The sequence below is a fragment of the Zingiber officinale genome, chromosome 3B, assembly GCF_018446385.1.
Source record: "Zingiber officinale cultivar Zhangliang chromosome 3B, Zo_v1.1, whole genome shotgun sequence".
Classification (NCBI taxonomy): domain Eukaryota; kingdom Viridiplantae; phylum Streptophyta; class Magnoliopsida; order Zingiberales; family Zingiberaceae; genus Zingiber; species Zingiber officinale.
The window spans coordinates 109,875,619-109,889,765 of record NC_055991.1 but is presented as its reverse complement, the minus strand read 5'-3'; the positions used below and the strand labels follow the sequence as shown (position 1 = coordinate 109,889,765).

Below are 14,147 nucleotides of genomic sequence, written 5' to 3'. Positions count from 1 at the left end.
AATGCATTAGAAGCGTTTAAAACAGTAAATCAGTTTATTTTAGCTGTATGGGACTACGGTCCAATGGGTGGGCTCCCACAGTCGCCTCTAGGTTCAGACAACCTAGCTCTAGGTTCAGATAACCTAGAAACAGCATGTTATATCAGTTAGCTATAGATATCAGTATTTTATTTTCAGTGGCACTGTACTGGATTAGATATCCATTGGGTTGGACTCCCACAGTCGTCCCTAGGTTCAGATAGCCTAGACAACCCTGCTAAATTCGGGACTTGCAACCCCGGGTCTAGTAGGGATGCGCGCACAGCAAGTACAGTTGCCGGGCCCAACAGCATGTTTAGTATTTTCACTTATTATGTATTAGATTTCAAAACTCAAAAATCCATTATGCTAGTTGAGTTTGTTTCCAGTTACAGATTTAGTTTCAGTTAGTTTAGCTTATATTCAGTTCAGTGTTTATTTGGTTGCTTTGCCATGATTCAGTGCTTATGCCATGCTTATATGTTATGCCTTACGATTTCAGTATGCCATGTCTTAGCAAGTTCAGCGCATATTTTCAAATAGCATGATTTAAAAACATATTGCATCGAATGCATGATTTTGTGAGGTAGATGGTTTCTTACTAAGCTTTAAGCTTACAGATTCTACTTTTCCTTATACTGCAGATAAAGGTAAAGGAAAGATGGACTAACAGAGGAAGCTGGAGGGCAATGCAAAGATGGTGTGTGTGGCAGGAACTGGAATCAAAGGTCCTTAGGGGACGTAGCAAATTGAGCATTAGACTCTTTAGCATTTACTTTAGCATTTTATTTATTGGTTTTGGTTTCCATGTTCTAGGCACTTTTAGTTATGTGTTGCCATGAATTCCTAAACTATGCCTATATTAAGTCAGATTACTAGTTTATGTCGTTGGAATGTTATTATATGTTGTTAGAATAGTTGTGATGCATTAGTTAGGTGTTAAGTGGGGTTTGGCACGCCAAAGTGCTGAAACCGAGTCCCCGGGTGAAATCAGGCTCGATCGGTCTCCCAACCGATCAGGGCCTGGCTGTGTCACTGGATCGATACAGTAGGCTACTGTATCCTCCTGGATCGGTCAACCGACCGATCCAGCGCGATACAGTAGCGATCCCAGCGTCTCCAGGTGCCTGGATCGGTCTGCAGACCGATCCAGACCCACCTGGATCGGTCTTGCCGACCGATCCAGCCTCTTCTGGATCGGTCCGCAGACCGATCCAGCCTCTGCTGGACCGGTCAGCCGACCGATCCGGTTGGGAGCAGGAGCTTCCCCAGCTTTGATCGATCCGTAGATCGATCAGCAGGCCGGCAGGTAGTTGGGAAGTTAGTTTCTAGCCCCTAGCTCAGTTGGGGCATCCAGGTTCCCCTCTGTAGCATATGTGCACCAGCAGAGAAGGTCTTTGGACCTTTCTTATCAGTGGTATCGGTCATTAGTAGAGTAAAATTTTAATTAGCCCAGCTTTCCGCACAGTATAGTTTAGCAATAACTGTAGCGATTCACCTTACAGCCTAGTAGTAGAAGGTGGGTCGTTACAGTTCTCAACAACTGTTGGATCTGTACTCCATAGATGCGGTTCTACTCCTGCATAAGCACGGTAAGCCCTGTGAGAAACTGACTATTCTGACCCCCAATCTCACCATTGTTCTTTTGGCCCACCATGACCTATACTTTCCAACACATGTTCATCGTTGTCTCCTATATGCATATCAATATATTACTCATATCATAGCTAAGTTGCCACATTAAATTAAGGACTATAACAATGTAAATCTTACAAACTTGAAGGAAGAAGTAGTCGAGTTCCTGACGGGATGGCGTGCGCACACTATCGTTTAGGAGTGTTGCTCTGATACCAACTAAAACATCCCTAGCCTTTTCCCCAACGTTTTTTTTAAAACAAAGATCAAACAAAGGACAAACCTCTAAATCATTGTTGTAAAAGAACCCAAGTAGCAATCCCATCAAAAGAACCATCGTACGCAATGTAACCAATAGCATCAACCGAAAAGAGTTAATAAAAGGAACCAGGAAGCACCAATACAACCAATCATAAGAAAACTCATGAGAAAACAAGCCTACACAGCACTCCTAAGACGTCCGGACAATGTGTCATGCGTCCATCCCACCTCCTCGTCTACTCTGTCCGCATGTCTCCCATCATAACCTGGGAGGTGTCTCCCTCACCTGTAACATAAGTATCATGAATCTACGAACCTAGCAAGTACAATCCAATATGAAAGATATGATATCCATAAGAAGTAGGATCAATAGCTATAACTTCAAATGCAAACTTAAATACAATATAGAGGAAAACATATTAAGTAGAAACATTTATACCACTAGCAAAGATGAATATAACACACATGTGGTAACCGCCTTTTGAGCCAGTCATTCAGTTCATAATCATGATCCTAGAAGTACCTCCTAGAGAACATACAGTCATATAGCTTAAGCTAACATAAATAAATTATCAGTCAATTTGGAAGGGTCCTCCTCGGAGCTCATCCTGGGGCACCGATCCCGTACTGTCACCACACATGCACACATCCATCCAACATCCTTAATTAATAAACATGATCTACCCATAACATATTTTGCAATCATCCATGGATAGTACTTGTACAAAGCATTTACTTAAGGAACTTAGCTCTATTAATTTCTTAATCATGCTAATCTTAAAGAATTAAAAGGGGAAAACATCTACATTTAACAACAGAAACATGCAACACAAAGGAAATCTAAAACTGAATTTAGCATCTAAATCAATACTTGCAATGAAAATCTGAAACCAGTCCTAATTACCCACATGGAAGCCAGAGACACTACAAGGAAAATCCAAAGACCTCACGAGGAGTAGCAACCATATTGAAATCAACTCACAGCCTACTAAATCTATCCACAAAAATCGCAATTGACTCGGAAGAAACCAAAATCATCATCAAATCTAATTCCAAGCAAACCACACCATCCCAGAATTCCAGAACTCATGGAGAACAAGAAACCACCATGGAAACGCACTAAAATCCACCGAATCAATTCCCGAAATCCACATAGAACCATTGTAATTTAGTGATCCAACAAGATCGAATTGAACCCACACAAATTTGCTACGATTCAATGAAACATAACCACATCAAAACGAACTCCTACATTCCAATTCAATCCAACATCTCATAAGTAATATGAAAAATAAGAGCATCTGTGATCAAGGCTTAAATACCAACATTCTGTCCAAACATTCAGAAGCTATAGGAAGGAGTAGCACTTCATCAAATCTAGTCGTATCTACTAAGAACTTGGACCAAAATCCCGAAATCCAATATGCAAAAGAAGAATAACATCCCAATATGAAACAAACCAAAAACCATGGGAAGCATTAAAATCTCTTGATTTAGTCAAAAAAAAAACTACGATTATTCACAGGACAAAACATCGTTGAATCCAATCTGATACCATATCTATCTGTCCAGAAATATAGAACAACAACAATTGAATCCACATCAGTTCGGCATTTTCCGTAGCAATAAGAAAACAATCAAAACATCTTCGATCAAGATTTAGAACTCCAACCATCTGTGCAACAGTTCAGAAGCAACAAGAAGAAGCAAAAACAACTCTAATCCATGACTTCGATGCCATAAAACAAAACCAGAGCATCACCGATCAGAACTTAAACCACCAGTAATCGCAAGAACCCAATTGAAACTAGCAAAGCATGGAAACGCCAAATCTCAACGCATTCAACCAGTCGCTCATCATCGACCAGCATATCATACTCTCCTAAGCTCCTATTCTCTGCCCTACGGATCTCATGCCATCATATAGAAGGGTACTTACCTTTCTCTTCTCGCGTCACTGCCGGAATCCCTAGCCCCTTGATGTCGCACCACCCGAGAGTATGTGAAGGTCTCTGTGTCCGGTCGTAGTGTCCTCTGTGACTCGCCGCCGTGGGGAGATGCTTGGCCGGAGCTCAGGGTGCAGCGAGATGCTCCGTCAAGTTGGCGGCACTGGACATGGAGAAGAATCGACGTGGTTTTGGGAGAACAGTGAGGAGTGAGGGAAGAATCGGCGATTCCTAGGATTTTATACCTAGGTTAATTGATTCTTACTTAGGCTAATCACGTTAATCAATTCCTAACTTAATTGTGTGTTAAAACAAGATTTCCTTTAAACTTAACTGATGTATCCTATTAAAACCTATTCTACGAATTCGTTTAAAATTTTAAAAAAAATTGTGGAAAAATTTTATAATTTTATCCCATAATTAGCACTCGCGTGACCTTCGAAAATTTTCATAAATAATCTCTTAATTGTGCTCGTGAGATCTTACGCATATTTTAAATGTAGAACTTTATTTGCAACCTTGTAACTCCAACATTCCCCCTCAAATAAAGGAAAACGAATGATCATAGGGCCTCCTTAAGTGGAAAGTCTATCCATTTAACGTCTGATTCTTAACCTACCAGGTCTTTCTGTCCTTTAGTTTAATCAACCTACTAGGTTTTCCTACCCCTCAATCCACCCAGCTTATCAAGACTTTCTTGCCTAACCACAACTAGGGCTTCTCTGCCTAGTTGTTGGTGTCTGATTCTCTCGATTCGGACACAAAAAATCTCACTTTCTTTATTCAAGATCAATATTTTACTCACATAGCTCGATTAAACCATAGTTCTTATGTACAATCAACAGTTAGACTTTTTGACATTCCAGACTCTAACATCAATTATTAAGAAAAAAAATTAAATATCTTTATAATAATCATATTATTAACTTTGAACCTAAATTCTCATAATTTTATTTTTAAATTTTATCTAAAAAATTTCTTATTAACAAAAATATGTTTCTTTTATAAATTCATCCTATTTCTAAAACTATATTTATAACCATATAACTTTATATATATATATATATTTGAGTGTTTTATCTGCGTTGTACTTTTTAAATATATTTTCATTTTGAAGTGTTTTATCTGCGTTGTACTTTTGTTTAAAGGGATCTATATATATATATATATTTTATTTTGAAATGTTTTATCTGCGTTGTACTTTTGTTTAAAGGGGTCTATATATATATATATATATTTATTTTGAAGTGTTTTATCTGCATTGTACTTTTGTTTAAAGGGGTCTATATATATATATATATATTTATTTTGAAGTGTTTTATCTGCGTTGTACTTTTGTTTAAAAGGGTCTAGCTAGTACGACGAATTCAAATTTAATCTTATTTTGTAATTTAGAGCAATTGAAACATTTTTCCTTTTAAATATTTTTTAAAGGCAGAAAACTAAGGATAATTGTTGATGCCATCCAAAATAAAATCATCTTTAAATTGTGAAACAGTGGCATCATAAAACAAATTATAGCACCACCCAATGAAATTCAAATATGAAACAATAATTTTTTTAATCAGTATATACTTAGAATAATAATCTTTCAAGATTAGCAAAGCTTACATCATCGATATGGAAGAATTACAAACGGAGACTAAAATGATTTGTTTCTAAAGAATTACAATCACAGTCTACATGAAAAAAAATTTCAGCAGCGCATCTAAACCAACAGCAGAAGGGGAGCGCAACTATAAACTTATTGCTTCGTGACTAAAAGGAATCTTAAAAACAGCCTCTAGCACACCCAAAAAAAAAAAAATTATATACAATAAATCTTTTCTTAAGATCTCGCATGATGAGAGCTTGTACAAGACTGTCCTTTTTACGTCTAAACCAAATGCAGATTTGCAACCTCCCCTACCTTATCGCATGATATGATTTTTATATAAAAAAAAAATCCATTTGAGTATCCAGGCCAAAGCAAAAATTCTTCACACTGTAATGATAACAATCTAAGGATTTACTCAATGATCTCATTCTCAGCATGAAGAATACTCTCAGACATTGAAAGAAACTAACTTAACTGTTTTTTTTAGTTATTTTAAGTAGTAAGAGGGATCCTCCGAAAACATTAACATGAAGCATAGAATACTATAAGAACTCACATGTGCCAAAAGGCGATTCGCTCGCTGCCATAAACTTTGTTTAGGAGAAGAAAAAAAACTAAAAGAAACAATCTTGTTTAGAGCATACTCACTAATGAGCAAAAATTTGAAGTCCCTCAAAACAAGTTTGATATTTCATCAACGGTCCCCTAGAGCCGGTCCTACGGATATGGAGGGAGGTAAATACAGGTACATTGGTGGAAAATGCATGGCGGAGACGTTAACCCCAGACAGTGACACCCCGAGGATCGACCCCTGGACCTTTCGGCCACAGAACCATGCACTCCCCATCTGTGCTACGCCATGGGGACAACAAGTTTGATATTTCATGATCACACAGAATATGTTCACTCCATTTCAACCAAAAAACTAATCTTCTTAACAAATGAAAAGACCTTTTCACGTGATCAGATCCATAAAGATGGAAGAGTCTGAAATCCTGCATAACATAAGATGAAAACGTAAGACAGATTGTGTTTCTTTCAAGATCAATAAGAGATAGAAGCACACCACAGACTAGTGAACAGAGAAGTCTTTCAAACAAAAGGTGGAATTTAAGAAAAGAAACAAAGTGATTATATAGAAGGAAAATAAATGAAAGAAAAGGAAATGTAAACCCCCATTCTGTCTTCCATATTTAGAATGGAATGTTGTATTGCCTCTTAGAAAGACAAATAGTTCGGAAAGCCTCTGCAAGTAAGAGAAAACCATGAGAGGGGTTCACAGTCAACTTCAAATGTTTGAAACAAACTAAAATCAAATAAAAATCATAAGTATCAAGAAAACGAAAAGGATAAATTTTGAGCTTTCTATGGAAATGGAGTAGAAAAACATTCCAAAAAACTCTTGAAGATTTAACATGTGTTAACTAACACAATTTCAGGCAATCTACTTGTATGGAAGAAGCAAAAATTGAAGGAGAGGGAGAGGAAAAAAGATGAGGAACAGCTGCCTATTTGGACAAAACTATGGAAAGAAGAGGATTGAAGAAAAATCTCTTTGCCTTTTTTTTACAGGGAAATGAAGCAGGATATAGAGAAAACTAATATACCCTCTCTTTACCACTAACAACCAATCACCACGGGATGTTGCACCGTGGATGGACCATCGCTGGCCACGGCTAACCATCACCAGGCCATTGCCATTCATCACCACCAACCATCCTTTGTCACTGCTAGCATCAATCTCGAGAGATCATCTCCAACAGACATCAATAGTCAGCGAACCTTATAGTCAGTCATGGGATCCAATCAATAAACCCCTACTGGCTGCTAGAGCTCGCCACTGAACCATGATGATCACTGTGGGAAGATCACCATATCATGGTTGGACCACTGCTACACTATACCAAGCATGATTTGGATTTGAAGCAAATACCTTTTAAATTGTTAGTTATCTACTTGGCTAGTGTCAATGTTATATGAGAACAATAACTAGACCCAGCTATACTGGTGGCTTACTCAAGTTTAAGTTTCTGCTAATCAAAGGTTTCATTATTCCTATATCCATTACTTGACCTCTATTGCGATTAATCAATGTAGGGCGGTTAGTGAAGAGAAACTATCTGTTGATTATTGTACATAGAAATTACCTTCTTGGCTTGCTACCCAAGTGTGACTTTTTTTTTAGCAAATTTACTACATTGCATAAAGTAGCTAATACATTTACTATGCTGTATTAATGAATTTTCTATCACAATAATAGCATCCGAAGTATTCCATCTATTATAGTTTTACCAAACATGGTATTAAAGGCAAGTTTCTAATCAGAGTTTTTGAAAGAGGTAGTCTCTGAGGGAGGCCAATGACCTGCTACCCCTCACCCTCTCTCCTTTTGTTTTCTTCTTGTACATAGTCACATGTGTAGGATTGTTGCGCATGTGAGAGAGGAGGTGAATCACGTGTAATCCTGTCCGAAAATCGATGAGATGAAAAGCTGGGGATGTGGCGCTCCCGCTGACTGCCAGTAGACTCCGCTCCACCTTGCAACACAAATGACGTCAGTGCCGAGCCAGGGAAGGGGTCCCGACGTTGGCTCTACGCTCAAGTCAGTCACCGGCGATGATGTAGAAGGCGGAGCAACAACAAGAATGAACAGTGTAGCACGAATAGTGTCTATTACGTACCTCCACCGATGTTTGGACCCCCCTTTATATAGAGCTCCTATAGCGCGCGTGCACGCTCCCCAAGGCGGACACACTTTCCAAAGTTTCCCCTAAAAAGACTTGTCAGTAAAGTGTCCCTGACACAATATCTTAGTAGGCCGAGCATATCTCTGATGTGATAGTGGAAGCTTCCGTCGTACGATCTTCTGGCTAGCCATGCTCGACGTCAGCGGCACTAACTCCCAAAAGGATGTCGACGGATAACACGACGAGGTAGTTGCTAGGTCGAGCGAGATAGCCGCTTGGCCGGAACTTTGCTGTTTCTGTGTACCGCCCGCTCGGCTGAGACTTCGTTGCATGTGTCGTGTCCGCTCGGCCGGAACTCCACTGTGCTTGTGTCATGTCCACTCGGCTGGAACTCCACTGTGCCAATGTCGAGTCCTGCTGCCTGGCCGAGCGGGGTAGCTACTCAGCCCGGCTTCTACACATCGTCTCCTCCTCTGTCCGGCGTCCAATACTCCATTGAGCGTCGATCATTTGACACCTCCCCGTGTCAAAGGTGGGATCGGACCGGAACCTTCTCCCGGTCGGGGCATGATCGCACGATCGACCGATAATATATGAGCGTTGACCGCCTTGACTTTGACCTCCACCGTGGCAACTATCCCCCGCACGATGAGCCCCTCATTACCTCATCAATGTGGTTTTAAAAAATTTGTCTTTTTCTTAATTTGTAAAAGAGTACAGAGCAAAAAGTAAACAATTAAGTAAAGGAAAAGAAAAATAAAGAACACAAGCGATTTTACTTAGTTCGAAGCCTTCGGCGACTCCTACTCCAAGACCTAGGTCCTTGGACCTATTGATGGACGATGGGCAATCACTATAAACCTCTACCGAAACCGCCAAGCGAGGAAATCGAGTACAATAAAATCAAAAGGACAAGTGTAACATCCTACACTTTCCTTGATGCAGTAATTAAACAATTAACAACACTTTCGTTACCCAACACGTGAAAATTCTCGGATCAAGCTCGGTGTCAGACGACTTCTCTGCAGTAATAGGGCATAGCAGTGTTGCAACACAGAGAGAGGACGAAGTCAGAGCAGCCGGGAACTCGAAAGATTGCTTGCAGAAGTCGTGAATGAGTTGTATTGAAACCTTGGTCGAGTAACCCTTTTAAAAGAGATTGAAGGCGCCTTCAACGCCACTAGAGGTGCCTTCAACCCCAACTGTTATCCCTCAAAAACTAGCTCTTATCGTCGACGAAGCCTTCTGCCTTATTCGACCAAAGGCGCCTTGAAAGCTCTCCAGGGCGCCTTCTATCACTAGCTCAAGGCGCCTTCAAATGCGTTGAAGGCGCCTCCGCACCCTCCTGCGCGAGGCCTTCGGCCAATGCTTTCGAGGCGCCTCCAGCAGCATAGAAGGCACCTCGAGCATTGTTCACCCGAGACATTTTTACTCCTTTTCGCCATGCAAAATGTGTTAGCACAAAAAATAAAGTATATCTGCAAAATGAAGTTATCACAATAATAAAATAGCAGCATTAATTATATTCTGTCTATCCGAGACCAAATCTAGTCAGGGTCTCAGTTTAGGTTTTCAAAATAGATCTAAATTGGACCTACGCCTAAAGTCCCAAATTAGAACTCATTTTCACTGGAACACTCTCCTCCAATGCTTACCTTCGCTTACCTGCCAAACATCTGGTCCTCCAGACCTGTTTGGACTTTCTCTGGTTCTGCTTAGTGCCTGATCAGTCTGATCCGCTAAGATTTTCCTACAACACTGAGTTAGCATTATAAATATAAAATAGTAAGGTAAAATAGTGTTAACAGATTTCAAGATTCGCTGGTCCGATCGACCGCAATTGGTCACACATGCTTGGAGTTTACTCCTCCAAGATTTTTCATTACCTAGGGTTACCTCCCCCAAGGGTTGCCTAGCTTCACTCACTAGGACTTCTATTGCCTAGCTTCACTCACCAGAACTTCCACCACCTAACTTCACTCACTAGGGTCCGACTTCACTCACCAGGACTTCCACCACTTAACTTCACTCACTAGAGCCCGGCTTCACTCACCAGGACTTCCACTACTTAGCTTCACTCACTAGAATTTGGCTTCACTCACCAAGACTTTCTCTTGCCTAACTTCCAATTAGGACTAGTCACTTAATAGACTTCTCACCTGCCTATCTTCGGTTAGGGCTTACCCTTGCTAGTCATCTAGTCCTGACTAGACTTCTCTCTTACAAACATCAAGTCTTATTTGGATCAACCATTGGTCAAACTGACCAGACTTAGGTACATTGTCAAACATCAAAACCCTAGAAGTCGATTGCACCAACAACATGTAGAGATTGCATGGGGTAGTGCACTACTACAACCAGTACATACCTTTTCAAATGTCTCTACCCAAGCCATACAAATCATTAGAGGGTTCCATGACTTCTCGCTCGAGTGGACAATGGATTGATCGTCAAAAGTGTCCTTCTTAGTCGCTATTGCATCACATATTTAAATGGAGAATAACCAACATTGACTCATCTTATGCCTTCAATGTCACTCATCTTATGCCCACACTAATGAAATTTACAAAAATTATATTTCCATTAAGAGTTTTTCTTTTTTTTTTAGGTCATCAATGATAAGGTAAGCTTCAACAATTATATGTTCCTTCAACAATTGGCAGACATCTTACCAAATCGTGCATTAGCAGAACCTCAAATGAACTGTAATATAGACCCAAACTTACTTCTATCAAATTGCCTTGAGTTTATAAAGATGTTATATAAAATTATTCTACATTTTTTATATGTTTAGTTAGACTAAGTTTTGGAAGAATTGTTTTTAGGAGATTATGAATATAGAAGACTTCGTCTAATATACAACCATTATAAATACTCCATGCATGTATCAAGTGTACTAATGAATTTCCTATCATAATAAAATTATCTGAAGCATTCTATCCATATTGTAACTTTATCCAATAGGCCAATGAATAATTTTATCTCAAACTTGTTTGATATCTCTCTACAGCTTCAAATCACAAACTAAAACCAAATTTAAATTTCCAGGCTCTAGCGTCTTGAATGACCAATATGAATTGTTTTACCCCATAAAGCAGTTTTATGCCTGATGGACCAAAACAATTCCTCAAAACTGCTTGATTGACCAAAATAGTTCATATTGACCATTCAAGATAATCAAATGTATTCCTTGGAGTGTTGATACTCCAAATCCAGTATTAGTTTATGATTTGGAACTATGGAGGGAGATCAAGCAGTTTTGAGCTAAAATTATTTTTCAATCAAAAGTACTTGATGGACTAGACCAATTTATATTGGCCAAGACCTGTTATATGTTCTTGGGAGTGTGTGGAACCCAAATCTAATCTTTGGTCTGACAAGAACCTTTGAGTCGAATGCTTGATGGCTCAAAATAACTTATTTCAATTTAAAAATAATATTTTCACATAGACCACACTTGTATGGATCCAATGACACCCTTATTTGTTAAAAATTATAAAGTTTTAACCCTTAAAAAGTTTAGAAGAAAAAACATAAATTTATTAAGTCAATATACTTTGAATCCCAGAATTTATGAAAGATCTCCTAGTTTACAATGTCAATTGACTTGTTAGGGGAGATATCAAGGCCTCTCTTCAAATTGCATTGCAATTATTTCCATCTACTCATAGTGACATCAATATATGTTGGTCACTTCTATGTTTTTTTATAAATTTCCCTAGCACTTAAATACCATTTTAGTGTCATGAGAAGCTGAAAGATACCAAAAAAAAAAGTATGCAAATTTCTCCAACGCCAAATTTGAAGTTTGGATTTTCAAATCAAGCTCCCATATGTCAAAATTCCCACTTCCTCTTTCCATATACTCAGCATATCCTTGATTCAAGGACTGTACAACCCCTCCCTTTTCTTCTTTCAAATTATTCTGGAGTTCCAAACTTTCTCACTTTACTAATCATATTCAAACATATACCCAAAAATAGTTTTTTGGCCATAGTCACACTGCATCAACCCAAAACAAATCATTTTAGTGACCATCAAGGTAATTTTTAAAACAATCAATTCCAACTCAATGGATCTTTTAAACTCAAAAACAATTTGAACATCGCAGCTGAGACTCTGAGGGTATTCTGACATTACATTTGCGGTCAAAATGACTTGTTTAGTTCATTTAGATGCTTTGATGAATACATCTTGATCATTTATTTCAACTCAAAATGATGCTTTTCGACACAAAAACAAAACACTCCACCTGAGATTCTCAAGAAGTCTTTGGTGTATTTTTTTTAAGCCAAAATAACTTATTTGGGGCCATCAAGATGATTGACAATTTTCAATTCAACTAGAATACTCTAACTGTGACTCCCAAAAAGCACTTGGTATGATATTCTATCTAAATTAACAAGTCATTTTTTTAACTAAAAATGTTGTTAAAGTGTTTTGGCTAATTTTGAGCTCAAAATCACTTGAACGCTCAATTCAAGACTCTTACAAAGCATCTAATATGAACAATGACCAACATAAGAGAACAAATAATCAGGCCTATAAATCACCTATATGATATTATTTATCCACAAAATAGAAGGGAGAAGAATGATGCAATGAACGGGAGAATGATGCAATGAACGAGACATCCAAAAGGAAATTTAAAATCACTAAGATTCTGCACCAACCTGATCTCAGATCACCACCAACTTTTTGGACGGAAACTATGGATGCTGTATCCAGTCTTCCAATTATCTAAATAGATCACCTTGCTCACAGCCCAGTAAGCCAGTAGCATTCCCACCAGCATGAATCCCCTCTGAGCGGAGATGCTTCTAAATCTAACAAGCAAATGAGTCACGAAGGCCAGAACGAGTCCAACAACCATGTACAGGAAGCCAATGGCGAAGCCCTCAGCCCCCAGCTGCATCCCAGATCCTTGGTAGAAGAAGATTAAGCGATCCGGGTTGTTGCGGTCGGGCAAAACCATGGGCATGTTATGGATGATGTTGTGCATCGTACCGGAGACGCCAAAGAAGTACACAAAGAGGGCGAGGGACATCCAGAGGCGCTGGTCGTGGATGAGAGTGTCGCCGTCAAGGATGCGGCGAATTAGGAAAGGGGCGGAGATGAGGATGGCAGCGAGGAGGAAGAGGACCTGGCGAAGAGAGACACGGGGAGGGCGCAGGATGGCTCCACCGAGGGAGATCTTAGTCTTGGACTCGAGGAATTCAGCCATGGACTCAGCACCGCGGGAGAACTCGGACTGGTCCATAGGGATGGAATCGCGGAGCGAGCGAGTAGAGGCCGGAACGAGGCGGACATGGGGCACGCTGGACACTCCGAAGAGGTCGAACGACTGTTGAGACTCCTCGAATTCGACGTCGCAAAAGAAGATGCGAGATGACGAGGCGTCGTCTTTATGATGTGCGGCGAAGGAGGCGGAGAGGAGGGAGAACTCGGAGTGGAGATGGGGAAGGCGAAGCTCGGCCTTGGAACGAAGTTGGTTGGCGTCGAAGAAGATGAGTAGAGAATAGGGGCGGGGCGTGCCGACGGAGGTAAGGAAGCTGGAGACGAGGCGGTCATCGAGATGGATCACGCCGGAGGGAGACTGAGACCTAAGAGACTTCAGCTCCGCTACAAGATCATCGGCAGAACGTCCAGCAGCGCCGCCAGTTATGAGGAGGAGTAGCACGGCGGTAATCTGTATCGAGATAGCCATCTCCTCCGCCACGCGTCGCCTCTGAGTTTCCATTCTACTTAATTTTGTTGAAGGATAGTTTTCATTTTAGCACCTAAATTTCCAAGTTAGGACCCATAGTTTCCGTGTTGTTTTTTTACCTTAAGAAAGCAATCGATTAAAATTATTCCGAAGTTAGGAGGGCTGATATGTATGAATGATCAATAATTTTTTTAAAAAAATGTGGCGTGGGTTTCAAACGCTCACAGTACTTGAGCAATGATATTTATTATTGCAAATTGCTTTTCCCCCTCCCCTAACACGTGCACCCCTGCCAA

General features: G+C 39.9%; 1 protein-coding gene across 3 annotated transcripts; it reads right to left on the bottom strand.

Moving 5' to 3' along the window:
• Window positions 1–2,009: 2,009 nt before the first annotated feature.
• Window positions 2,010–13,899, bottom strand: LOC121967277 (probable dolichyl-diphosphooligosaccharide--protein glycosyltransferase subunit 3). 3 transcript variants are annotated; one of them, XM_042517390.1, is made up of 2 exons: window positions 12,818–13,899; window positions 2,010–2,200 (listed from the first exon to the last, which is right to left on the bottom strand). In XM_042517390.1, the coding sequence occupies exon 1, from the start codon at window positions 13,882–13,884 to the stop codon at window positions 12,829–12,831; it is 1,056 nt and encodes a 351-aa protein (XP_042373324.1). In that variant the 5' UTR covers window positions 13,885–13,899; the 3' UTR covers window positions 2,010–2,200; window positions 12,818–12,828. The 3 variants fall into 3 exon arrangements, with proteins under 3 accessions (XP_042373324.1, XP_042373321.1, XP_042373323.1); XM_042517387.1 differs by lacking the exon at window positions 2,010–2,200 and adding an exon at window positions 5,913–6,703; XM_042517389.1 differs by lacking the exon at window positions 2,010–2,200 and adding an exon at window positions 5,913–6,452.
• Between the last annotated feature and the right edge of the window lie 248 nt (window positions 13,900–14,147).

Excerpts from the sequence above, each read along its gene's own strand:
- LOC121967277 (XM_042517390.1), bottom strand. The coding sequence starts at position 13,884 with ATGGAAACTCAGAGGCGACGCGTGGCGGAGGAGATGGCTATCTCGATA.